Below are 26,479 nucleotides of genomic sequence, written 5' to 3'. Positions count from 1 at the left end.
TTAAGAGTTAGAGAAGAGAATTATTTTATGTATTTTTTTTTCATTATTTATTTTTTATTTAATGAAATTTTAATATTTTATTCTTAATCTACTCTATCATACTCACTCAGATAATCCCATTTTTTGTATTTGACTGGACATTTTTTCTCACTTCCATAATTGCCTTCAACCACTTGACCTCTTCAAATGAACTCCAGTGACGGGAAGTATCTGCTAATGACAGTTTTGGACGGCAAATATTTACTTACGCTTTCCGCCATTAGCAACACTTTGCGCGAGCACAAATTGCTACAGCCACACTGAAATGGTCGACGCCTCACTGGCTGCCGCAGCGCACCAAAGCCTTCGGTGGAGTGTTGTGTGAGCTAAACCACAGCTAATTAATATATGTATGTATATATAAATTTAATGTGTCAGATTTTTATCGAGGCAAATAAAAAACAATAAATGTCCAACGCAAAGAACAGCCATGAAAAATGTTTCTTAATGGGCAATTTGATGATGGGCCGGGAGTTTAGGCTGCCACAAAGTGAGGCAAAGAAAAATCGCTATTCATTTGCCTCATAAATCATGCCTTTTATGCGTATGAAATGCCTAGTGACAGTTAAGTGTTAACAAAAACTCGTCCAAAATGCGTATTTGCCAGCGTCTGACAACTGAAATGAAATAAGAATTTGTTTATGCAAATATTAACACATATACACACATACAAGAAACAATTGTGTGGTTTCAAAAGGATATTGACCCTTTTTCACAGTGAAAGTGAAATGAATGTGGCATTATGTGGCAATTCAAGTAATTTAATTAGCTATTTGTCATAAGTGTGCTTGATTTATATGCCTACTCAATTGTGCTTGTGACAGCAGTAAACTTCATACTATTCTTAAAAAGAGATTAGTGAGTGGAATGTTAGATTTAAGGAAGAAAGGCATAAAAAATGTGAAGTGAAGTAAGCAAGGACGATATGCTGATAAGTTTGTGATAGAATTTTGTTGTTAAGAGCGCTACTATATCTGCCAATCGCTGACTCACAGCATTTTCAATGTCTTCTATGCTTTAAATAAAACAATAAAGTAATATGGCTTGTCATAAAAGCCAGCAGAAATGTCAAACGCAGTTAAAATTTATCTACAAAATTTCCGTAAGGCATTGCGACAGCCCTGACATAAAAATTAAAAAACCGATTCAACTTCATGGCGAGCATATTTTTCGATGTAATCACAAATAAAGCCAGCGCCAATCGAGCGGAACTATTTAAACGACCTTTTATAGCCGAAGTTGCAGTCGCCACAAGTCGCAGGTCACAGAAGGAGGTTATTTCTAAGCTATAAAATGAAATTCCGTATAGAAAGTGCGTGTTTATTTGCATTAAAAAGTGTAAAAACTTTATAAAAGTATGCTCACCATAACACAATGCCATCGAAAGTAAAAAACCTTAATGGTTTGGAATGGCAAATTCGTTGCAGTATTTTGCACAGCGTTAAAGCTGAAATACTTTCATTTCAAACTGCAATTCGAGCTTTATTGAGTTTGGCCATTAAAGTTTGTTTAATTAATTTCAATTTCGCATAAAATATATTTTTATTAAGCTTTAAAATTGTCCACAGATTAATTTTGTATTTATACTTCCCGCAAGGACAATCACTTTGGCTCCATTCAACAAACCGCCAACTGGGTCACACATCCAGACTCTGCTGCGTATGATAGCAGTGATGCGAAACTGGCTTAATTTCCGTGCAATTTAATAACCGCAATTGAGCTTAAACCACAAGCAGCCACATACACATAGACGTACATATGTATGTGGCCTTGTAACACACCCAGCGTAAGGCAGGAGTGTACAAATTGATTTGCATGTAACCACAGCTGTCACAGCAACACACCAACCCAAAAGGACTGCGTTAGTTCCAGAAGTGGTTACAACAGTGTATCAGGGCCTACCAACAGGGAATAACCACTTCCTGCCCTAGCACACACACACACTTGCTGCGCCGGCGTTCAATCGTAAAAATGTTGTAAGTGAGCATTAAAAATGTAGCAGCTTGTTGCCATCACTTATCCAACTCCTTGTCACTTTTTATGCACATACAAACATACACAAGAACCGACCACATTGTAGCCTTGCCCGACCGCAGACTGGCCAATCATTAAGTTATACCCTTCGGCAATCCACGTTTCGATCTCATCCGCACCCCGACTCCGCACTCTGTCTCGGCCAATTACTCGCCTGACTGCCCAGGCACAAATCACTTGGGTATCCGCTTGCTAGTTTTCGGCAAACCGCCGCTTTTTTCGTCCGCATATTTACATGTTTTCATTCTCACTTTCACAAGTCGCTTTCATTTCCCGGCAATACTTTCACTCTTCACATGCTTCCATACATAGTTGCGCGCCCAGCGGCGGTAGCTGTGGCATTTTATTATGCTTTCGCGGTATTTTTTGTTGTTGCTGCCAGTCCACTTCGACCCTTGTATTGTGATGTATAAAAAAAGTGTTTATTACAGCGAATTGAGCGCAGCAGCGCGAAAGCAAAGCGTGAAGCTCATAAATTCTTGGACTTCGGCACAAAAGCTGTCGGGGCGTATACGCAACTTTTATGCAGTGTGTTTATTATAACGGCATATTTACGATTTATGCTTGTTCGCGCCCTTTTTCCGCACAGATTTGATTTTATGATTTAGTTGCGCATAAATAAATATCGCTTTTATGAGCTGCGAACAAATAAAAAAGCGATTTTTTACTAATGAAAATGCTAAAAGGAATAATTTGACAGCCAAATACCGTTTTAATTTATTAAATTTAATGTATTGCAAATGAAAATCACAGCCTTAATGTCATAAACAACAATTTAAACTGAAAAATACTTAAATAAAAAAAAAATAAAATAAAAATTCTTCAAGGTAATTATTATATTGGTAAGCACCAAGGAAGCCATCACGGCATCACACCTCGGTGCGCCCCTCTTATTGCAAAATCATCAATTAACTTTCACATTAATTGACAAAAGCGAAACATTTCTTTATCTTCAGCGGAAGCGTGCAAAGCTTGAAAAGAATCAACAAACTACCAATTCAGGTCAGTGGCACTTCAATCATGCTGTCAGTTGTGTAAACAATGCACAATAACGTCAAACTAAACACCATCCAAGCAACAAATAATGCAAGCAACGGTGAGTAATAACAACAAATAAAAAGCATTTGTAGTAGAAGTGAAACACAATAAGACACACTTGGCATGTGCAATATTAGCAGAAAGCACTTCCTCTGAAAAGAGCACAACAACAACTAGCGCTAAACAATTATTATTGCAGCAACTTTTTCTAATAGCCACACTTTCAGCGCGCATATTGTCAAAACAACAATAACAACAACTGTGGGAGTTTGTTTTTGCTTTATTTTGTGGTTTATATTGTAGTTGGGTCGCTAAGTCAGGACAGCTGTCAGTGGTTTCAGGTGTGTACTAGATGCTCTGGATACACATTCGCAGAAATAACTCTGCGGAGTGTGTTTAGCTTTTTTAGGTTAGGAAAATAGATCATTTTGTGGTTAGAGACTTGTGAGAATATAATAAATATTGGAAGAAGGAAGATCGAACTCCTCGAACCCGAGTTTATTATGCCCAAACCTGGACGGTAGAGGGTAAGTAAAGTTGAAATTTCCTAGGAGATTCAGTAGCCCAAGGATCAAAAGGGCAAGTCCTTGAAAAGTTTCTGCTTTTTACACACTTCTTGACGGGCTATAAGGGACTATAAGTCTTGTGCAAAACCTTTCTCTCGAAAACTCCCAGTGTCGCCTCATCGGATGTTGACATCATCCACGCTTCTGCACCACAAAGTAAGACGGGAATGATGAGGGACTTGTAGAGTTTAGTTTTTGTTAGTCGAGAGAGGACTTTACTTTTCAATTGCCTACTCAGTCCAAAGTAGCACATGTTGGCAAAAGTGATTATGCGCTGGATTTCCAGGCTGACATTGTTATTGTTAAGTTTTGACTGTCAACAGTGACGTGGGAGCGCTGACTGTTTGTTTGATGACAGAAGATATTTCGTCTTGTGCTCGTTCACCACCAGACCCATATGCTTCGCTTCCTTATCCAGGCGGGAAAAAGCAGAACTAACGGCGCGGGTGTTGTTTCCAATGATATCAACGGCGTACGCCAGTAGCTGTACACTCTTATAAATGATTGTACCTTCTCTGTTTAGCTTTGCAGATCGAATTATTTTCTCCAGCATCAGGTTAAAGAAATCACACAAGAGTTAGTCACCTTGTCTGAAACCTCGTCTGGTATCGAACGGCTCGGAGAGGTCCTTCCCGATCCTGACGGAGCTTTAGGTGTTGCTCAACGTCAGCTTACACAGCCGTATTAGTTTTGCGGGATACCAAATTCAGACATCGCGACATAAAGGCAGCTCCTTTTCGTGCTGTCGAAAGTAGCTTTAAAATCGACAAAGAGATGGTGCGTATCGATTCTCTTTTCACGGGTCTGCTCCAAGATTTGGCGCATGGTGAATATCTGGTCAGTTGTGGATTTTCCAGTTCTAAAGCCACACTCATAAGCCACTATCAGTTTGTTAACGGTGGGCTTTAGTCTTTCACACAGTACGCTCGATAGGACCTTATATGCGAAGTTAAGGAGGCTAATTCCACGGTAGTTGGCGCATATTGTGGGGTCTCCCTTTTTGTGGATTGGGCAGAGTACCCTTAGATTCGAATCATTGGGCACGCAACACACATTAACTGCTGCCAAAACACAGAGATTTCTATAGATCCCATACTGGTACTAACTTTTTGCCGCATTTAACTGTGGCAACTGTGTCAGCATATGTTTTTAAATTTCTTCAAAACGCGCCCTTCACGCCTCCACCACCATTGTCCAGCCCACATTCGCTGGCATTTTGTCATGTTCATGTTCATTGTTGGCGTCACTGACACTGACGCTGGTCAACATCAGCGTCGTCCTACTCATCAGAGTCAGTGCAACAACATTGCCACCGCATAGCGTCAGTCGAAACAATGCAACAACAACAATAACGACTAACAGTTGTTGTACTATTTTTTTTTTTTTCAAATGTGCGCAGAATTTGCGGTTAATGTTTACTGCTGTGGCCGCAGTTGTTGTTGCTATTGTTTTGGTTGTGATTGTTGTTGGCTGTTGGTTGTTGACGCGCACAAAGTTGCCGCTGGCAATACACTATTATTGCAATTATTGTCAACATTTAGTCAACTTTGCAGTCCCCGACCTACTTTATTTACGACAGCATGCAATGCGCGCAGCAAAAGCAAGAACAACACGCCTAAATAACGGTACAATTGCAAAGGGTGGTGAAAATATGAAATCTCATAACTTACGTACCATATGTACAGACACGTACGAGGGAGGGGTGAAATGGGGGAACCGCAGTAAATTTCATCAGTGCAGACAGCTGACATAGCGTTGCAGTGCAAATATGTCTGTTCATCAGTTATCTGCAACTTTTCTAGTTCAAAAAAATCTCACGTTCCACAACAACCGCAAAGAGTAACGGAAATATATTATATATAAAATATATACCATATAGTATATATAATTATTTCTTTCCTTCAAACAACTTGCAACGCACCCCTCACAGTCAAGCGATACACAAATAAACACTTCAAATGCAATCAAAATCGGAAAGCGATACGCAAAGGCTCCTTTCATGACAGCAGCCCGCGATCTCTATCTCTCTTCTGTTGGTGCATTGCAAGCTGCACACGTACATGAAATTGCTGCCAGCTAAATTGTCGCCGTGACAAACTTATTTGGCAATTTAATTGCATTGCGAAAATGTTGCTATGCTCGCGGCAGCAACGGTGGCAGCGGCATGTGCCTTAGAACTGCCAAAATGTTGGCAACAGTCGGTTATTGCATGCGCCAAGGTGTATGCTATCGCAATATGCCTGTCAGCTTGCGTTTATCTGCAGTGTATAATTTTGATGCGACAATAATTAAATTGCTCACACACTTAGCTGTGTTTTCTGGCATGTACTACGCGTGTTGCGTATACGCAGTGGCGCACTGATTGCATATATGCTGTATATTTGAGGGATTTTGCTGTTTATCATTAGTAAAAGCAAATTTATTTGATTTTTTTTGAACATATTATGGGGTTAGGGGTAGTCAAAGACACGAAAAAATTAGAATTTTCAATAATTGTTTTTTTTTTTAATTTTTTAAAATCCCTTGATCATTATTATATATTCTAAAAGCTGTATGAATTTCATTAAAATCTACTGAGCGGTTATCGAATTACAGTTGTCATCAGTTCAAAAAACATAGTTTTGAGAAAAACGCATTTAAAGTTTCACACCAGCGTTTTGGAGTGCCCGAGCGATCTTTGTTATTTGTCGAATAACTCTAAAAGCAAGTATCGGATAAACTTCAAATTGTCAGAGTACATTTTTAAGATATTACACTTAACGCAAATAAAAAAAAAATGATTTTTTGAAAATCCTGACTACCACTAATCCCTTAAATAATATTATAGAATTTTTTAATAATATTATATATATTTAAAGCTTAAAAGCAATTTATTTCATAAAAAAATTATTCTAATATAAATTTTGTTTCCAATTTTTTGTAGCGATATTCCACAGTTGATTACATTTTTTATTTTTATCTCAGCTTAGCCAAATCAAAGTTCACTTCACTGTCAGAATTGCATATATTAGCATGCAGGATCCTTATGCATTTACAGTTGTAAACAAGGCGCTGTACATGTAGCTATATTTAAAAGACAAACCATTTCAATATCGTTTCATGTCAGCTTTGCTGCATTTTTTACGCATTCGCTTAATCCACAGTGCCACAGTTGACACCGCAGAGCTTTCTTAACGCCGCGCATATCACAGTAGTTTCACTTTGCGCTGCCTTAGATACACAGATACACAGATATACATATATGCAAAGTGGAAATGGAAAGCAGCGCGCGGTCTAGCATAAAACCACATCAATAACACACATAGCAGCAGTATGCAAATGCCGCGCCCACGCCGGTCACAGTTGATCCGCAATTCAAATGCCATTGCATGCATTTCATTTGCGCCAACCGCCGCATATAGAGTCGTAAATTTTATCAGTTCAACTTTTTTCACGGCTTTTTTCTTCTTTGGCTTGCAGCAGCAGTGTGATTTTTTGCAGCGCGCTCTCCCGGTTCATGATCTGGGTATCAACGTAAGCAAGCGCCTTTATTGCGCCCGAGTTGCTGATAGTTTGCTGGGGCGTACGCTTATTGGTGTCACTACATTGCCACATGCAATTGTGTACCAAGCAATCAGTGGATATTGTCATTGCAAGCAGACAGGCCACAACACGCCACGCGCAGAAACAATGGAGGGTCACGGAAGCGCGCAACTCAAATAGCTACTGCGGCACACAGAAGACTGCATGAATATATAAGCATATGTGCGTGTGTGTGTGTGTGCAGCGCAAATATTTGATTTGCATTCGGTGGCCACTAAGTGCCAACAGACACGTCACTACCGTCGAAAAAACTGTTGGTGAGCCAGTGAGGGAAGCGTTAGCAAATAGAAACTGTATGCTACTGAAGTCACATTACAAAAACAAGCATTGCGCTCTAACCAACGGTAAAACTAAACGTGTAAAACTAGAAAAAAAGCAATTGTTTATTGTTATTGTTTGTGCCAAGTAAACGCAGTATTTGTTGTATGATGCTGCTGCGCAACGGTTAATTCGATTTTGATTACGCTTGAATGCTTTGCATATATACGAGTTACTTGGCCCCCTCCTTGCTGATTAAGCTCGGCTTTGTTGTGGAAACTGTGTCAATAGATTGCATTTATAATTAATTAATTTACAATAACAAATGGCTAGAGTTTAGCTTTTCAGTTTCTGTGGTAGGGAATGTATTGAACATAGCTTTGGCAATTTGGTTTAAGATGTAAACGATCTGCTGTATTGAGGACTTTTTATTAAAACCTTTCGTCTTATTGGAAGCTTTATTGTTATTTTGTTCTTGATAAAATAAAATCTATAAAATATAGATTTGAATTCCATTTCGGTTCAGATGACGGCGATTCCATTCTACATCTGCATATAGTATTGGTTGGTTGGTTTAAAAGGGAGGCAAAGTGAGACTGACTGCGAGCGGTCGCACTTATGTCATCATTAGGCCCATTGTGCTCCCCAGAGGTACTGTCACCTAAAGAATTTGGTCGATTTGACAAACCTTCTACGTTTTTTCCATCCCAGCTGCCCAATTTCTCTTGGGTTACAGTATTGGAAGCCGTGGAGGGTGTTTCTCCTTAACCGATAGAAAGCAGCCTTAATTGCTGATTGGCTATCCACAAAAAAGTGAGTGGAACTCGATGGATCCGACAATCTCTGCCTAAAAGATCGAATTGTAGTCGTTCAGTTTGAAGCTGCTTTCTGTATGTGGGTTTTAAAAGAAGAACCCTGCTCCCGTACCAATTTCACCTTTCGATCCGTCGGTACTATCGCTAATTGTATCATTAGACCATTCTCCACTGCTGGGAAAAGGAAACATTGCGTTTATCTCCTCAACAGTCTCATTTACCAGGTCGCATAGAGTACGAGGGCTGCTGTATATATTTCTGGCCAAGGCAACACTAAGTGTTGCCAGGTGCAATCTGACATTTCCATTGGAAAGTTTGACATTTTTTAGCATAACATCCCTCGTATTAGATCTGATATTATCTTGAATGCAGACTTGCATCAACGAAAATATATTTTTACTGGAATTCCTTATTCATTTTAAGAACATATCAAGAAGTAAGCTAAGCAAGATATTGAAGACCAATTAAAGCAATTTATGCCACAGATCTATAAAGATGGGAGAAATAACTCGATGAGCCTGCCTCGCTGATAACGACTATCTTCTATAGGGAAACTGGTCAGTAGCGGCTATTTAAAGGTTAGACTATTGGCTTCGATATGTGTCTGTATCTAACGTTTCCTCCGAACCCAGTGATTTATCCCTAACCTCAGAGCTCAAGAGAAAGCTCGCTGGAAAGTCATCGCTGAAACTAAAGCCTCATCTGCCTTATAAAAGTTGGAACGATATATTAGCAGATCGCAATAATTAACATGATGGTAAATCGTATTTTACCGAAGAAAAACTATATATATCCTTTAAACGATGTGAGCTTTTCAGCCTACATACATAAATATTTGGAATACTTTGCCACCACTTGATGCCACAGCAAATTGGTTGAATCATTACCTATGTAGCTACTCTCGGCTATCGATTTATTTCCTCCAGCAAACATCACTGATACACATGACAGACGAGATGAGATTACTGTGACTGCACTTCGTGAGGAAGATAAGCACATACGAGTATTATGAGCTTATTTGCTGCACTAAAAGTCGTCGCTACGCTGTGCGATGAACAAACAACTTGTCACGCTTTTAGGCAAACTTTTAGCTAACGAGTGAGCTGTCAAATCGCATCAATCGTGTTGGCGTAGATCGAGTTTCATTGCATAAGAAAGTGGCATGAAAGCTGTAAATATGAGAGGATAAGTGGGGATATACATGCATACATAAGGCATGTGGTAAGAGCGTGGCACTATATATGTATGTATGTGTGAACTACTCAGACTTCCGAACAAACACAAATAGCATCATAGTTATATATTTTCATTACGTAAGCTAAAGAATTAATCATTAGTTCAGAAGGGCTGTAAATAGATATATACGTACGAATTTCTGCTTATAAAGCTTGGCACTGTTTGAGGGAATTCTTTTACGTATTGTTTTATAAATTGTTTTATAAACATTTATAAAGCATTTTTAATTTAGTGTTGATAAGAAAAGAAAGAAAGTCGAACAGAGCTTTTACTTTTTAATTGGTATTTCCATTTAACTCATCTCCACACTTTTATTTTCACAACACTTGTTCAATACAGTGACTCACATTCAACAGCAGCAATGAGTAGCGGTAATTTAAGCAGCTATAAAGCATTTAACATTGCAATAATAGTGTAGAGTGCAGACATGTCGGCAGACAAGCTGGCAATCAAGCAAAATAAGCGATTTAAGTGCTGTCAACAGAAGCGCAATTTAACTGCTAGACCGAGCGGCGCATCCTATGAAAGCCCTTAAGCAAGACTGTAATAAGCGTAATTTGTACGTAAAGTGCTAAAATTGGAAGATTGTCCTTTAGAATTTATATATCTATTGCACATTAATTTTTGAAGTAATAATCTTTAATTAGAAGATTAAAGAAGGAAGATATGTTTTTTTTTTGTTTTTAAACAGAAATTTAGCTTGATTATTGAAAAGGGATAGAGAAGTCTGAATTTAAGTGTCACTTCCACGCTACCAACCCTATTAATAAATATTAGTTGAATACAAAAACGAAATCTCGTGAGTAATCGCTCGACGGCCGTATCACCCCGCTATCACTTTGTGATGCTATTATGCTTTTATCTAAACACTTCAGCTACTTTGTTGCTCGATACAAAAAAAAACTGAATTGATGTTGCAATCAGTTACCAACACTTTCTCATTGCATGATTGATGATGTTCGATGGCAGAAACTAACATATTTGCTGAATCGCAAGGAAACAGGGATTAAATAGAAATATTGGAAGTGACAGGCAGCACTAGAAAGATACTTGGGAAACTCAATGCAGAAAGGATACATTTGTTATAGTTGAGGAGGAAAGTAGTCCTAATTAACAGAAGAAGAGGGGATGGGGAAAGGATTTGTATTTGTGCTCAGATTAAAGTTGATAAGAAGCCTTTTTAAGTAAAATTATGTTCACGGTATGGTGCCTTGGGATACTTATTTGTTCCATTCTCCATCACTAGATGACTAGATGGTACTAAAATGCTAACTAACTAACTTTGGTACTAAAAAATCTTAGTTTGAATATATATATATATATATATATATATATAATATATATTAGGTTGGCAGATAGCCCTCTTCCGCTTTTTGGCTTTTGAATTTCGTGGCTACGCAAATATAAAGCGCTACAGAGCTCGTATCTGGCAATACTATATATCTTTGAAAGGTCTTGACATATCCCACAAAACGACGCTATGCACGATTAGCTATTACTTCAAACTGCGGAGGAATGGTTTCGACGAATCAAAGCGGGTGAAAACGACACCATGGATAAGCCAGACGGCGGAAGACCTGTGATGACAAATACCGATCAAATCATGGAAAACATCAAGTTAGACCGGCATGTGGCATCTCGTAACATCGCCTAGGAGATCCGAGTTAGTCACCAAACCATTTTAAACCATCTGCAGAAGGCTGAATACACAAAAAAGCTTAATGTTTGGATGCCGCATAATTTGACGCAAAAAACCTTCAGAACCAAACCAACGCCTGCGATATGCTGCTGAAACGGAACGAACTCGACACATTTTTGAAGCGGATGGTGATTGGCGACTGGCGACAAGAAAGGGATGGCATACGACAATATCAAGCGGTCGTGGTTGAAGGTCGGTGAATCGTCCCAAACAGTGGCCGAGCCGGCTAACTGTGTTTGATTAGATAAGGGAATGCCGGTAATAGCTGGTGACTTATACTGGACCTTTACGGTCTTTTAATCAAGACTAATATATGATATAATACTCTAAAGCCATCATTTGGAATTCTCAGGCAGTCAGTGCAATTGTAACTATTAACAAACAAATATTTTTCTGAATTCTATTACTCTCATTATTTTAGGTAAATCTCTGTGATTAGTTGAAACGACTTCAATGCTTGATGTGGTGAGCTCAGAGAGTCTTATCTCTCTAACCAGTTTGGTATGTTGGATTAAGTTTTATTATAATTTCCATTAACTTTTCGAAAGACAACATTGAAGCGTTCTATTGTCTAAAGCTTCTTTTATATTGTATACCAAAAAAGCCCTTCCATCTTAAATTTTTACTAAGTAGTACATTTACTTTGAATCCCTTTAACACTCGCCAACCAAAGCTACATAGAATTTTGCTAAAGAAAATAAATGAACGAATTGGATAAGCTACAAAGTCAAAGGGTATGTCTTCTTCTCTTTCTTGTTCCTCTACACTTCTATTCTACACTTAATGAATAACCTGAACTGGCAAAGCAGCAAAGTTGCTAACCCACGAAATCCCTAAGATAACAAGCTATAAATATATCTGTACACTTGCAACAAACAAGCAATGAAGCAAGTGCAATAAAGGCAACAACAGCAACAACAACTCACTTGAAGTTGCATGCTCATGGCAAATATGCGTTGAACTATGCTTGGCTTTGATATAAATCAGAAGAAGCCAACATAAATTTGCGTTAATTAAAATGAGATGATTGTGGGTTGTTAGTCAAAAGGCATAAAGCGTTAGCTGGAGAGATATATACGAGGTGGGAACAGGGTTGATGCTTGCAACGGCATACCAACGGCAATGCAAAAGTCGCTGACACCATTAATGCAGCAAACAATGGCATTCGCGCCCACAAACACTCGTACTTTCACACACACACATACACATGTGCATGACTTTGGCGGATGTGCGCCGTGGCGTGTGAGCGCTGTGTGGAAGCACTGGAGGAATGGCGGCTGAAAAATGCGTGTGAGCAGCATGCAACAGTTCGGCGTCGTGTGCCGATGACAGCATGTAACAGCAGCAGGGACATAGAATTACAGTTGTGCATGCAACAGTGGTAAGTTGAAACATGTAAGGGTGTACCGAGCTCCGGTGGAACCGATTGTTGGATATATTAGGTAATATCTTCCTTCCGCTTTTGTGCTCTTTATTCAATGCTTTATAGAAAGTGTTACAGTGATGGGATTTAGTTCAAATATGCGCCGTTTCATTCGTTAATCTGTTTCCATCTAGACGGTAACTTCATAATACCCCCTCATAGAAGCCCCCCTCCTTATTTGCGAAGAACTCGAACAGCCACTTTTCACAGACTCTTTTGAGTTCAACTTTACACCACCAAGTGCGTTCGCCATGGACAGGAACAGGCGCTATGTCCGGGCTATATGGTGAATGCGATAAGATCTCCAATCCGAGCTCCCGTTGTCCTGGTGGAACACTACACCATTCCTGTTGGTCAATTCTGGACGTTTCTGTTCGATCGCCTGCTTCAAGCGGTCCAGTTGTTCCCAGTAGATGGTAGAATTAAGCGTCTGGCCATATGGAAGCAGCTCATAGTGGATGATTCCCTTCCAATCCCACTAAACACACAGCAAAACCTTCCTGCCGTCAATCCCAGCTTGGCCACTGTTTGGGACGATTCACCGGCCTTCGACCCCGACCGTTTTCGCTTGATATCATCGTCGTTCCCTTTCAGCAGCATAACGCAGGCGTAGGCTCGGTCCAGAATGTTTTTTGCGTCAAATCATGCGGCTCCCAAACATCAAGCTTTTTTGTGTATTCAGCCTTCTGCAGATGGTTTAAAATGGTTTGGTGACTAACTCCCATCTCCTGGGTGATGAAATGCCACATGCCGGTCTAACACGATGTTTTCCATAACATCACAGGTCTTCCGCCGGCTGCATTAACCATGGTGTCGTTTTCACCCGCTCTGAATCGTCGAGTAATAGAGTGATTATTTTTTTATATTTGTATAGCCGCGAAATTCAGAAGACAAAAAGGCGGAAGGGAGATAAATGCCTACCTAATACTTGGTACGAAAAAAGAACTAATTCGATAATTTAAGGCAGACACTCGGCAGATTTTACCGATTTTCATACAAAACATTTCCATACCCTTAGTGCTCTCAAATGCTTAAATAACCGTTCAGCATTGAACGAGAGCTTAATACTCAGGCTGCAACACTGTACTGTGGGTACAATAAAGTGTCTAACACGAAAGAAAAGTGGGGGTGGTTTTCGAAATCACATATATCACTGCATTGTCAGTTGCAAGCCAACAGAAAGCAGTGAGTGCATTTGAAATAATAAAGCCAAAGGCTTAGTTGTAATGTTCCAGAATGAAGGAAAAAGCAAATGAGATGAGTTATATGCGCTAATAACAGTAAATAGAAAGGGGCATGTATAAAGGGTATGGAAAGTGAAAAAAACTGTAAAAAAAACTCAAAGAAATAAATGTGAATTACTTTAGTAGAACAGGGCCAGTGACCTAAAATGCTTTAGATTTGCAGTAGCTTCACTTGTTACTAAGTCTCAATAGCTGAGTGAATAATTGAAATAACTTATTTGGATATTAGACTAATTGACTTTTAATTAAGTTCATAAAAGGAAAATGATTAAATTTTAGAAATATGCAACGTGAATTTTAATAAGAAGCACATCGCCTAGCTTCGAAATCTTTCCCATATGGCTACAGTATGATATGAAAAAAATATTTCACTCAATCACGTACGATGATTACCTAGCTGTACCTATCAAACGTCATCGATGAGACATTACTCACCTCACTTTGCGTTGTTCGCTTATTATTTCATTACACTCGCCTAAGCATTCCAAACATGAATTATATATGTCTCTATATATTCGATCATTAATTGTGTCTCTCGTTTATAACAAGTCTAGTGGTTTCCCAGAAACATAAGTATTTACAAGGTGTGTTCAAAAAATAACGGGAATTGTTAATATTATTGTTTTATTTTATTAATATACATACTTACTTTGTTTGACTTTGTATGGTTAGACGTGTTTGTTAAGAGCTTGGTGATTATCGTTTCTTTAAAGCTCACACTTCGTTGCTTCTTCGTGAATTCTTGACCCAAAACAGTACGACAGACGTGAATCCGTATGACTTTTTCTAATTGCAAAAAATAGAGAGAACCTTACACCTCACACAACCATGCCTGGAGTCGCTGTACGAACCAAAAAATCCAAAAATTTAGTTTGAGTAGTGTTTCGACGACTGAGGATTATTTTAATATTTAAATTAATGTAAACGATAGAATATATTAAAAAAAACGAAAATTCTCGTTATTTTTTGAACACCCCTCGTAGTATGTAAATATATATGTATGTCACTACACTTCGATAAAAATGTAATACAAAGCATCGCTGGTGATTAGCGAGCAAAATAAAATGCCTCACGTACTACAAAACATTAAGCTTAAAAAACGTGCTAGAAACTTAAAGCTCACTTTGTTTATTGAAAGCTTGCAAACCTAGTGGAATATATTGGTCGCCGATCATGTTGAATGTTGATTAGTGATCTTAATTAATATGTACAACATTGCGTGTGTGAAAAAATACAGTAGTGGAATATACATTTGCTTATATGAAATTACATATTCCCCTACAATTGGCAATTTGAGGGATCTATCAGAGCTTTAAATATGTGAAAATGTAAAAATTATGTTAAAGTCTTTTACGCATTACATAGTTTTGAAATAAGTTTCCGAACTTTTGATGAACACCCTAATAGTGTATGTCTTTGCCATACATTTGTCTCAAGAAGAGCTTATCGAACTTTCTCTCAACTGCTATGTAAGGCGTGTAAGAAATTAACATATAAACGTTATGAAATCTTATGAATGTTCAATATTTCGAAATAAATTAATTTGTTTTTGAAAGTGTACGTACTTTAAGGATTTTAAAATTTGAAATGTCTATTAACTGACATAATTCGCAGCATTAGTCATTACCTTGAATATTTTGTTATGCAGCCATGACGATATCGGACGGAAAAAGAGAATCATTAGGTGCGCCATATAGGGTATCAAAAACACCATATAGGGTATCTACCTTGTGCTTACTGCGGTATTAAACGACTGCAATCTGTAGCTTTCTCGCAAACAAGTGAGGCATAAGCATATTCTTCCGCTAACGATTCACTTGCAGTGCTTGTGGACGTTCACTTGGCAGTCGACCGGCTAATTGTAAACACCTAACCCTGCGAAATGTTCAAAGTGAATTTAATTATATTTTTAATCGGAATTTCGCCATTCCTTGAAGCTCTAACTTCAAACAATTTTTGCACCAAACACGGACCAGTGAGTGTTGAAGTGCTTGATATAAATTTTAAAAATATTTCCTACAATAATACATGACAAATAACTCTCGCTTTGCAGACTAAGGAAATCAGATATTGTTGTCCCGGCTATGTGGGAGATGGCGAGAATTGCAGTCCAATCTGTTTTAACGGTTGTGAAAATGGCGTGTGCATTGAACCCTTTGTTTGTGAGTGCAATGAAGGATTTACTAAGCACCAAGGGCCGCATTCACCTTGTGTGCCGATTCCAACAACAATTGTGATCAATACGCCACAACGAAGCTGCGCGGAACGCTGCAGCAACGGCACATGCGTGAACGATGTATGCACCTGTGCGCCAGGTTGGCTGTTGCAACAACACGACAGTCGCGACATTTGTGTGCCACCGTGTAACGGCGGTTGTGTGAACGGTTATTGCAGTGCGGCAAATAAGTGTGTTTGCTCTAAAGGCTACGAGCCGCTACCGCTCAACCAGTTCGAATGTGTACGACCCTCCGGCAGTGGCGCACTCTGGAACCAATCGGCACAATTTGTAACGATCCTGACCTCGCTGCTGCTGCTGATACGCTACTATTGCGCATTTTGGAAGAATATAAACGCTTAACCAGAGTATGCTGCGATAGGTGACCTGAAATGCTCAAACCATGGAAAACGATAAAAACAACGAGTTCAAAGCACTCACACTCACGCTCACGCATTCATTCCACCACTGATAGACCACAAAGTGTACAAGCGCAATTCATAGCATTGCACTGACTGCATTACGAAAAGTCTTCATTTATTTTTAAATAACTTATAAAAAAAAAACAAAAAAAAAAAAAAAAAAGCTAATGTGATATAAACAAGTATTTATAAATACTTACAACTTCAATATACATATACATATACAAATGTAAATATGCGTTTATCTGCATTTTATTGAGAAGAGTTCTAGGAAAAGCCACTCGTCAGCCCGCAAAAGAGCTACAGGAATGCTCAAAGTCAACATATTTAATAACATAAATTTAATTTGCATGCGTGTGCCACCAACACACTCACACACACGCACACTCCAGTTATCAGTTCAACGCAATAAATTCTCAAGTCCTTATGTTCCGTGTTGTGGTCACCCCCAGCGACTCAAGTGTGGGAACAATGAACTTTTTATGACACAAATAATTGTCGAAAGCGTAAACCTGCTGCTGCTGCTGCGAAAATAAGCTGAACGCGCACATAAGTACCTCGACGATAAATAAAAATTTAGTTGTAATAAATTAGTGGCGATGACTAATGTGCTTTTCATACTAATTGCTCGCATAAATTTCGGAAAACTAAAGAAAGCGCAGCACTGATAAAGCGGACAAATGCAATAAATAAAAGCTTGTGGCAGTTAAATGAAAATATTTTCTATTCTAAATTGCTCAAACGTTAGAACTGTAGCAAGAAGCACGAAGAATTTTTATTGTGAAATCTAGCTTAGTGCAGAAAGCAAAATGGTTAATAACCGAAATCTTTCTTTGTTTACCCGAGAAACTTATAATCTGACGCAGAGGTTTTGAATGAATTTTCCCAAATAAACGCTAAATTGTTTATCGTTAATTGCGCAATTAGTGGAAAATGCGATTCATCAGAATATTGAAGCTATTTAGTCAACGGAAAGCGTAGCTTAAGTTTATTAAATTAGTATTAGTGACATATGCTTATTATTTATTAATTGTGATAAGAACTTATCGTCTATTTCCGACCTTATTTTTTAGAGAAAACCCCCACTATATGAAATGCAAATTCTTATTTATCGCACGTATGAAATGTAAACTTGTTTATCCATTAAGCTGCATGTAAGCTCTGTTGGGCTTTCCAATAAATAATTTTCAATATAAATAATCTTTATTCTTAATCTAATTTTCGCTTGAAAATTGTCGCTTTGTCGATTATGAAGCGAAGAAAAGTAAATAAAGTTTTTTAAATGTACATATATATTTTCTACTCAACTCTGTCGTTTTAATGGAAAACTGAATATAAACCAATTCAAAAAGATTTTTTTACCATTTACTCTATGTGTATTATGGTTTATGTGATTTCATTTTTTAATTTCCGCTGGATAAACCCAGTGACAAGCTTTTTTAATAAAATTTCGGCAAGTAATATGTAACAAAAACGATAGCCTGATGGCCTTGAGCATATTTATAAACACTGTGATGCTATCTCAACTGATTTATATGTATCTACGTACATACATATATATGCGTACAGTTATTTCTGCATGTGAAGAAACAAGGAAACCCCAACAACATGTCTGTCAACGGACAGGTAAATTTATAAAAGTCAACCCAGCACTTCTTGCCTGCCAAAAGAGGGCTAAAGTGGGTAAATAGGCGAATAGACATAAGGAATGCGCTGAGATGAGAGCTTACCTTAAATACAAGTATGTAAAGAAAAGCAATCGATGGTCAACCGGAAGTGACATTTAGTAGAGCAGCCAAAGCTGGGGGGATCCTTCTTGTGGGTGGCGTAATGCTACAATGCGCCACAAATTCCAAAAATAATATGCAAAGCCGTTGGCAGCAAGTTGAAGAAGATTATGCTACGTTCTATTTGTGCGAATATATACTAGTATTGGTATGTAACTGACAGGTAGACACTGGTCAGGAGTGTCTGCAGTTTAAATGATTTGCCTTTGTGGCTGTGAGATAACAAACTGAATGGACTTTATTATTAAAGTTGAAGCGCAGACATGCCTTTAAGAGAGAAGAAAAACCAATTTCTAGTATCAAAGCGAAGAAAATATGGAATTTTTGTTATCTTAAATATTTGAAAAGGCACGTTGGAAATAATTTAATCAAATAATTTCAGATATAAATTGAATAAATTTTAATTATCGAGCTCGTAATATTCAATTCAATTGTTCAATATTATTTTCTCATAAAATCCAAATAAATTTTTGAGTGTAGTTTCGCTATATATCTTTCAAGATTAACCAGTTTAGTTATCAAATATGAATCATATCTATTATAATAAGCACAAATTTTGTTAATCCCGGTTCAAATTGTAATTTTTCAAATTTTTAATTCAAAAAAATTGCGATTACGGTTTGAGGTTCTACCGAGATTTGAACTCGGATCGCTGGATTCAAAGTCCAGAGTGCTAACCATTACACCATAGAACCAGTTGTTGGTAATGCGGCCAAAATGGAAACCAGAGAACAGCAGACACATATTTTCAACGGCTGAAGATATCACCAGGAAATATTTACATTTCAAGTTTCAACACTAAAAATATGCAATAAATAAATTCGTAAAACAAATATAACAACAAGTAATAATATGCAAATTGATAAATATGGAACTGAATAATATACATATGTATTTGTATACGAAGGGTTTATTTCGGGTTTTTCAAAAATAAAAATTATAAAACATGCGTTCCATGTCTTCAAATTTCTTTATTTTTCAGTCAATAACAAATATTTATCTTTTTATATATCTTATAAGAAAACCCAATTCACTAATTGTGGAATTACGGATGGAAAACCCTAACCGCATATCTTTTAAAATACCTGTTAATGACAACTGAGCAATGTACATATATAAAAAATTCGATTTTAAGGTTCTACCGAGATTTGAACTCGGATCGCTGGATTCAAAGTCCAGAGTGCTAACCATTACACCATAGAACCGGTTATGGTGCGGAGCTGCTACAGAGCATATACATTCTACTCTCTACGGTGGCACCGCTAGCGTGATGCTTACACAACGCTCATTAAATGCATAACTGTGAGCGTGGTGTGTTTGCCTTGGCGCTCGCTGAGTTTCAGGGTGGTGGTGAGTATTTATGGCGCGCATTGCCTTTGCCTCGCAGCGTTTATTTTTAGCATCGACTAGCTCTTTACTAAGCAGACGTCATAAAGACTGAATTTACAGTAGTGAAAAGAAAGCAAATATTAAACTAAAAAAAAAGTCGAAGATGCTTGTAAAATTTGTGGCGCACGCTTATTTTCATTTCACTTGCTCTGCTGGCATATCGTAAAAGCAGTTGTCTCATTAAATTATGATTGCTGAATGTGGCTGTAAAATTGCAAATGTGTCACTTTTGATTTGGCGAATGATTGCCATTTTGCGGCGATACAATTTTTATGATCGCTGACAAATGCAAATTTCCAACATTTAGAGCACTCAAATTTTATTGCATTTATTGGCGAGGGAACGCTAATTCCTCTGCACAGAGTGTGGGCTAAATTTTTTGAAACGCCAAAGATAGCAGGACTTTCGATGGTAAAATGTATTTGAAAGTATTTGCAGCTGCTTTAAGTGGTGGTTTAAAGAATGTAGGTTCTCATACATGTAAATCTGTTTGTATGAATATTGAACGATTTCGGATGTCTTTAAAAAAGTATTTTTACATAATAAACATTCGGAAAAGTTGAATATGAGATCAGAAAGAGAGCTGAAAATTTCAGTCTGGAACGGAATCAAGACGGTCTATATTGCGTTACTATAGCTACTATGGTGCAGATTTCTTAGTGTTAGGATCAAACCGTCGACAATATGGACTTTACTTATGGAGGATTTAACCTTTGTTAATAAATTATATTTTTTTTTCAAAATTTCTAATAGTTCAAAATAGAGTCACAGGTTCGGAAAACAAGATACTTCAAACGCTGTTCAACTGTCTTATAGAAATTCTCAGTCCACACATTTACGATTATTATCTAAATTATTAGAGGACAATAGATTAAACGATATTCAAACATTTATTCATTGAAGAAATTAATACCGTCCAGCTTCTACAACTCTATATACACTCCATATAATACATTTCAATGCTTTATACTTTAAACCCATTTGTTTAATAACAACAACAACAAATTTACTATTGTATCACACTATATACATACACCTGTTGTTGTTGGATGTGCATGCAACAAGTGTGCTGAATGTTTTTGCAATAACACACACATATGAATTATGATGGCATTTCCGGCTGAATACAGTCGGTGTTTACAGCAAACAAAAATGTTTGAGAATTCTATTTATGTATTTCGTACGTGTTACGGTTATGAATGACGTCTCCCCACTTGAGTTACCTCACACTCGGAAGCAAAGTGCAAGTTACTCTCAGTCACAACAAATGCGTCATAGTGCGCCGATGCGATAAGAGAATGTTGCAGGCAACAAATAGGAAATGTTTAGCAACATGTTGCTACTTGATAGCAGAGTAATATGTTGCAAGAGGTTGTGTAACGATATTTTCGTATAGTAAGAAAAATGAGGGGGTGTTAGGTCGTTGTTTAACAACAACTTTGACAACTTTTTTTCATTTTTTTTTATTTTTTTTTTTCTGAACCATCAACATCTCAAGAATATTGTGTTAAAGTGTTAGGTCATTCGGAGAAAAACTAACGAAGTTACAGCAGGTTGAATAACGGTACCTCCAGCTATCTGCGCTGAGTGTACAAAACTTTGAATTTTCCCAAATATGCCATTTTTAAAGTCGATGACCAGCCTACAGAAAAAACTCTCTGCATCGATCGTTTTGAAATTTTGAACAAATATTCTACATATATATAGCTCTCGAATGACGTCGAGTTTTTTCAAAAATTTTAATTACTAACAATTTTACAATAACAAATAGGTCGATTTTTTCGTCTAAAATCGTCATTTTGGCTTGAAAATGGTACCAAAAATTAAAAAAAAAATTAAAAAGAACTCGACGTCAATTGAAAGATAAACTAATAAACTAAAGAAAGCATTTTAATTTTTTGGTTTCGAATGATCCAGCGATGCTGTAGGCTGGTCACCGCACAAATACTTCTTTTCTAGGTGCCTGGCGAGATCGACGATAAATCCGTTATTCCTCACTATTTTTCGATAAAACTTTTTTTAAGTATTCTTCAAATGTTGTACTTTCATATAATAATAAGTAAAATAAACCTACAGCAATAATTTTTTTTACAAAAATTTATGAAAAAAGGTCTTTTTTCGACGAAACAAACCTTACGCCCTCCCTTAAGTGTTGTCTTATGGGTTATGATTTGAAATAGTCTTATTTTGGGTATGGGTTTGGGTATTTTATAAAAAAATTTGTAACGGTTTTACTTCAAAATCAAACAATGATATGAGGCACATGTCTGAGCATAGTGCAAGCTCAGATGAGTACTATTATGTCAAATTACATATTGATCAAAGAAACCAAATATTAAATATACACACCCACTAGGATCTTTACTGGGCCTTGAGGTTTTTATATTGCATTTATATCCGCAACAACCAGCTTCAATTAATTAAGCTTTTTCCTATATATACATATAGTAGCTTCCTCATATTCTGTGATGGACACCCGTTTAAGACATTTCCGCGTCATTCAAATCCCGACTTGTTGTGCTTTTTTGCCATTTTCCTCACACTTTTCGCACGCCTTGTTGATTTATGAATGATGTGTGTAAGTAAACAAAAAGCGGCGCGTTAAATCAATTGTAAGAAAGTGCGAATGTGTGAATTGGCAGGAGATAAAATTGTCGAGAAGAACACAACAAAAACACAACAAAGTTCAGTAGAAGAAATGCAAAATCATTATTCACATGCACACACGAGTTTCTTAGTAATGGAATTTATCTGCGGTTACAGTGGGTACACGATTGTTGGTACATTGCATGAATATGGTTGATATTAAATTGATGTCATAGAAGCGGGTCTGACAATGGATTTGTTAAGATTTTAGGACTTTGTATTGCGAGTATATGTATATTTTATAAAATTGTTTAAACAAATTTATTACGAAAGAAATCAATGCTAGTGAAAACAAATCATTTTTTTGCTAATAAATGCTTCCAGAATGTCAGAATTTAAGGTCAACGAAATTTTGTTTTTTTTTTTTTTTAAATCTGATTGACCGTATAAACCATGCCGTACTGTAAATAAATATATGCAATTTTTTCCCTGTGAAGATTCATTAACGATCTATATATATATTTGTAAACATACGAGAGAATATGTCAACAACCTTTCAATAAATAAGAACACCAACAAATCAATACCAACTTGAAAGCAAGCTCCATGAACCATATGTAAACATTGACACATTCGGAAAGAAATCGAAAGTTAACCTCAAAGTGTGAGTGGGCACACACATGCAATTTGTTGTAATTTAATTTTGCGCACTTGAATATTGCTTTGGCTTATTTGACTTTGACGTTGACTTTACGCCAATTTGAATAGAATTTCATACTCATCACAGCCATTATCATAAGCGAAATTATCAGCACCGCGAAGATCCATCAATAATGGCGCAACCGAGCAACGCTTTCAGCATAGAACAGCAAATTGTTACGCTCGTTTTTGCAATTTTGCGATAAACATCATCAATTTAGCATTAGGCGACAACGAGCGCGGCAGAAAAGTTTCAAGGCAAATTGTTTAAAATGCATTGTATTTTTGAGTATGCAAAATCATAAGGAACAAGTTTCTTTTTGCTATTTTTCGTGATTTATTTATTTCCTAAATTTTTCGGTGGCCTCTTGCCTCAAGAAACACGAAAAACCTTCGCTACTTGCTGGTTTGTGGTAGGCGCTTTCAGCGACTGTACACAATTTTCGATTACTTTGAATATTCATTAACATAATTTCGCTATTTAGCGGCGACTATGAATGATAATGTTGAGCGGCGTGCGAGAAGACTTCGTAAATTGTGTGGAAAATATTTACTTGCACGCGCGCCGTCTAGAGTATTGAAGAAGTTTTCTCCTGTAGTTAATAATTGAAAAAGAAGGCTAAGAAACATTAAAAATAAATGCGGCTAATGCGATTTCTGCACGGAAATTTATTCGAGTGTCATTGTTGACAAATGATGAGAATTAGAGAAGTTTGCGCACAAATTCGACACGCGCCGATTTTTTCATTCAATTTTAGGTGAGAAATTAATATTATCAAATATATATTTTTTTAACTTTTAAGTTTTAAGTCACTTAAAATAACAACAGAAAGTTTAAAAGCGTACCCAACCAAGAGTAATTCCCCACGCCTACTCTATTGTCCGCCTTCGCTGTATCCAAACCACTCATTCGTGATATTTTTGTATTCTTTTGCAGAAACTGCCGTGAAATGTGTCAATGTTTAAAACACCACCCCGCACCCTCTGTTAAACAAAGATGACGAAATATTGCGGTATTTATAGCTACCGAATGCGAACATGTCGCCGCAGACATTCAGCGAGCTGGGCACCAAAAAGTTCATGAGCTCGAAAGTTAAAAAAAAAACGAAATATACCAGGTGAGTACTAAAAAGGTACTTTTCATACAAACAAAAGAAGAGAGAATAAACTAATGCCTATTTTTAGAAAGAAAGGTCAATAAAAACTAAAATGTTTTTGAAAATATTTCTGTACGAAATCGCAAAAACAACCCCTAAAATATCGTCACTATAAAAACGATAATCACTTTCAAAATTTATTCATAATTTTCAACAATTTTTTTCTTGATTGACGTACTTTCTCTGCAAAAGCCATATTATTAATATCATCGATATACTTTTAACAACAATTTTAATAATAAAAAAATAATACAATTCTATGCAGAAGGTTCTACCGAGATTTGAACTCGGATCGCTGGATTCAAAGTCCAGAGTGCTAACCATTACACCATAGAACCGCTTATATGTACAGTGGTCAAAAAGAAAGCTGACACTGGTCAGAAATGCCAAAGATGTGAAAGTAGGGTGATAAATTAACTAAACGGCGGCATCGAAACTTTTTTATCTAAACAAGTTTTTGTGAAAATTTTAATTTTGTTGTATTTGGCTCAAGTAATTCTCGTGTGTAATGTTACAAAGGTGTCTTCGCTGAGTAATACCAGGTAACCTGGTGTTTTTCTAAGTAAGTTCCTAGAATATACACAATATTTTGCGCGTTTCCATTTTCCATTCGGGTCTTCCCGCTACCTTGTCTGGCATAAGCAAGCTACAACAAATTAAGCTAACAAGTGACTTTGACATGTCGATGAGTTTATGAATGAATTTTCGGGGTTTAATGGCTGGTACTTTATGTCTCCTACGCGACATTTATCGCAAATCTTTGCTTAAGTTATAAGTTTTATCACCTGCTGTTGTGTGCCACAAAGTCGTAGGTGCTGAAAAACGTAATATATAGGGACATAATGGAACTTATATACTCGTATATGTATGTAGACGAACAACCAAGCACGTGCTGCTGGCGGAAGCTAAAATTTCAGTGCGCGCCCGCTGACAGGTGAGACATATTAATGATGAAAGTGTGAGTGGTTGTTGCTGTGTGTGTGTGTGTGTGTGAAGGTACCAACACTGGGTTATTAATATTTGTTGTCGTCGCCTGTGTATAAATGAGCTTGTGCCGTCAGCGGGTATGAGCTAATGTATTGCAGCAAAATTCGCGGAATCATTAAAGTCAGCGTAAAGCTACGTGGAAAAAGTTTAAAATGCTACCGGTTTCCTATGCGCGCATAAATGTGTTACCAAGTGTCTATGAAAATTTAAAGTCTAATGTGTTAATTTATGTATGCGATTTAGAAATTTCTGCAAAAGTAATTTACTTGATGATGGGGTTTCTACAAGGAGCGCTAGTATAGGAAGTAAAAAGTTAAGTGAATTTTTTTAGAAATGAGTTGGAGTAAATAAACTTGTTTTATAGTAATTAAATGTGTATAATAAGTGCAGTGAGAGTTGAGTTATTTGATTAAATGGTTTTATATCGATTTATCGAAATTGATCGTAATATTTTTAAGTGCACTACTTATTCATCAAAGCGTCTAAATATTACTTGATTTTGTAAAAATGTTAGCTTCCTTAATTAATTTTATTAGTATTAGTAATTAAATATTAATAAAAAATCCACTCTTACTATAATAGATTGAAGAAAATCACGGATGCCAACTAAAAAGTAGTACATCCAGAAATGAGGGAACGAAGTAATCGCTAGGATTTACTTATCTATACTAATATTATAAAGCTGAAGAGTTTGTTTGTTTGTTTGAACGCGCTAATCTTCGAAACTACTGGTTCGAATTGAATAATTCTTTTTGTGTTGGATAGTCCTTTTATCGAGGAAGGCTATAGGCTATATAGATAGGATGCGAGGAAACTGTGGGAAATGTTTAAAAAAACGGGGGAAATTATTTATCTTTGAGGGCTTCCGTTCCTTGCGCTGCGAAAGCGGTTCAAGATACACAAAAGTTATGTATGAAAGAATTCATATGTTTGTAGTTGTTTTCTATATAGTAGATATTTTTTTGTTTTAGTATATTACTTTGTTTCTAATAGTTTCACAGTAATTAATCTTTTTTTTTGTTTTCATGTAGATTATTAATTAAATAAGTAGTTTAGTTGAGTATAAACTTGAGAGTCGAATTGCAGGAAGACCAGTCTGGAGAAGTGTTTTGCAAACAACCGCCCGATATTGGTAATGGTATTATTGCTGTTGATACATCATCTAGATACATTACATTCCCTACCAATTTTTGTAAATTTTGTGAATCAAAGACCGAAGTCATGGAGATGGTTTTCCCAAACATTGCTCAAAATTACGTAAATCACGTTTGGTTAAGCGAACGTGTTATATTGGCCGCAAAAA

At 36.9% G+C, this 26,479-nt stretch overlaps 1 protein-coding gene and 3 non-coding genes across 4 annotated transcripts; 1 reads left to right on the top strand and 3 right to left on the bottom strand.

Annotated features, from left to right (window-relative positions):
• The first annotated feature begins 15,754 nt into the window (after positions 1 to 15,754).
• LOC105211446 (epidermal growth factor-like protein) lies at positions 15,755 to 16,963 on the top strand. Its single transcript, XM_011182859.3, has 2 exons — positions 15,755 to 15,909; positions 15,988 to 16,963. Exons 1-2 carry the CDS (start codon positions 15,817 to 15,819, stop codon positions 16,510 to 16,512), a joined length of 618 nt encoding a protein of 205 aa, XP_011181161.2. The 5' UTR covers positions 15,755 to 15,816; the 3' UTR covers positions 16,513 to 16,963.
• A 2,018-nt stretch (positions 16,964 to 18,981) lies between these two features.
• Trnaq-uug (transfer RNA glutamine (anticodon UUG)) lies at positions 18,982 to 19,053 on the bottom strand. Its single transcript has one exon. It is a non-coding gene; the product is annotated as a tRNA-Gln (tRNA).
• Positions 19,054 to 19,491: 438 nt separating this feature from the next.
• Trnaq-uug (transfer RNA glutamine (anticodon UUG)) lies at positions 19,492 to 19,563 on the bottom strand. Its single transcript has one exon. It is a non-coding gene; the product is annotated as a tRNA-Gln (tRNA).
• Positions 19,564 to 24,455: 4,892 nt separating this feature from the next.
• On the bottom strand, positions 24,456 to 24,527 carry Trnaq-uug (transfer RNA glutamine (anticodon UUG)). Its single transcript has one exon. It is a non-coding gene; the product is annotated as a tRNA-Gln (tRNA).
• Between the last annotated feature and the right edge of the window lie 1,952 nt (positions 24,528 to 26,479).

Source organism: Zeugodacus cucurbitae, chromosome 3 (genome assembly GCF_028554725.1).
Source record: "Zeugodacus cucurbitae isolate PBARC_wt_2022May chromosome 3, idZeuCucr1.2, whole genome shotgun sequence".
Lineage (NCBI taxonomy): Eukaryota > Metazoa > Arthropoda > Insecta > Diptera > Tephritidae > Zeugodacus > Zeugodacus cucurbitae.
This window is presented reverse-complemented; position numbering and strand designations above follow the sequence as displayed.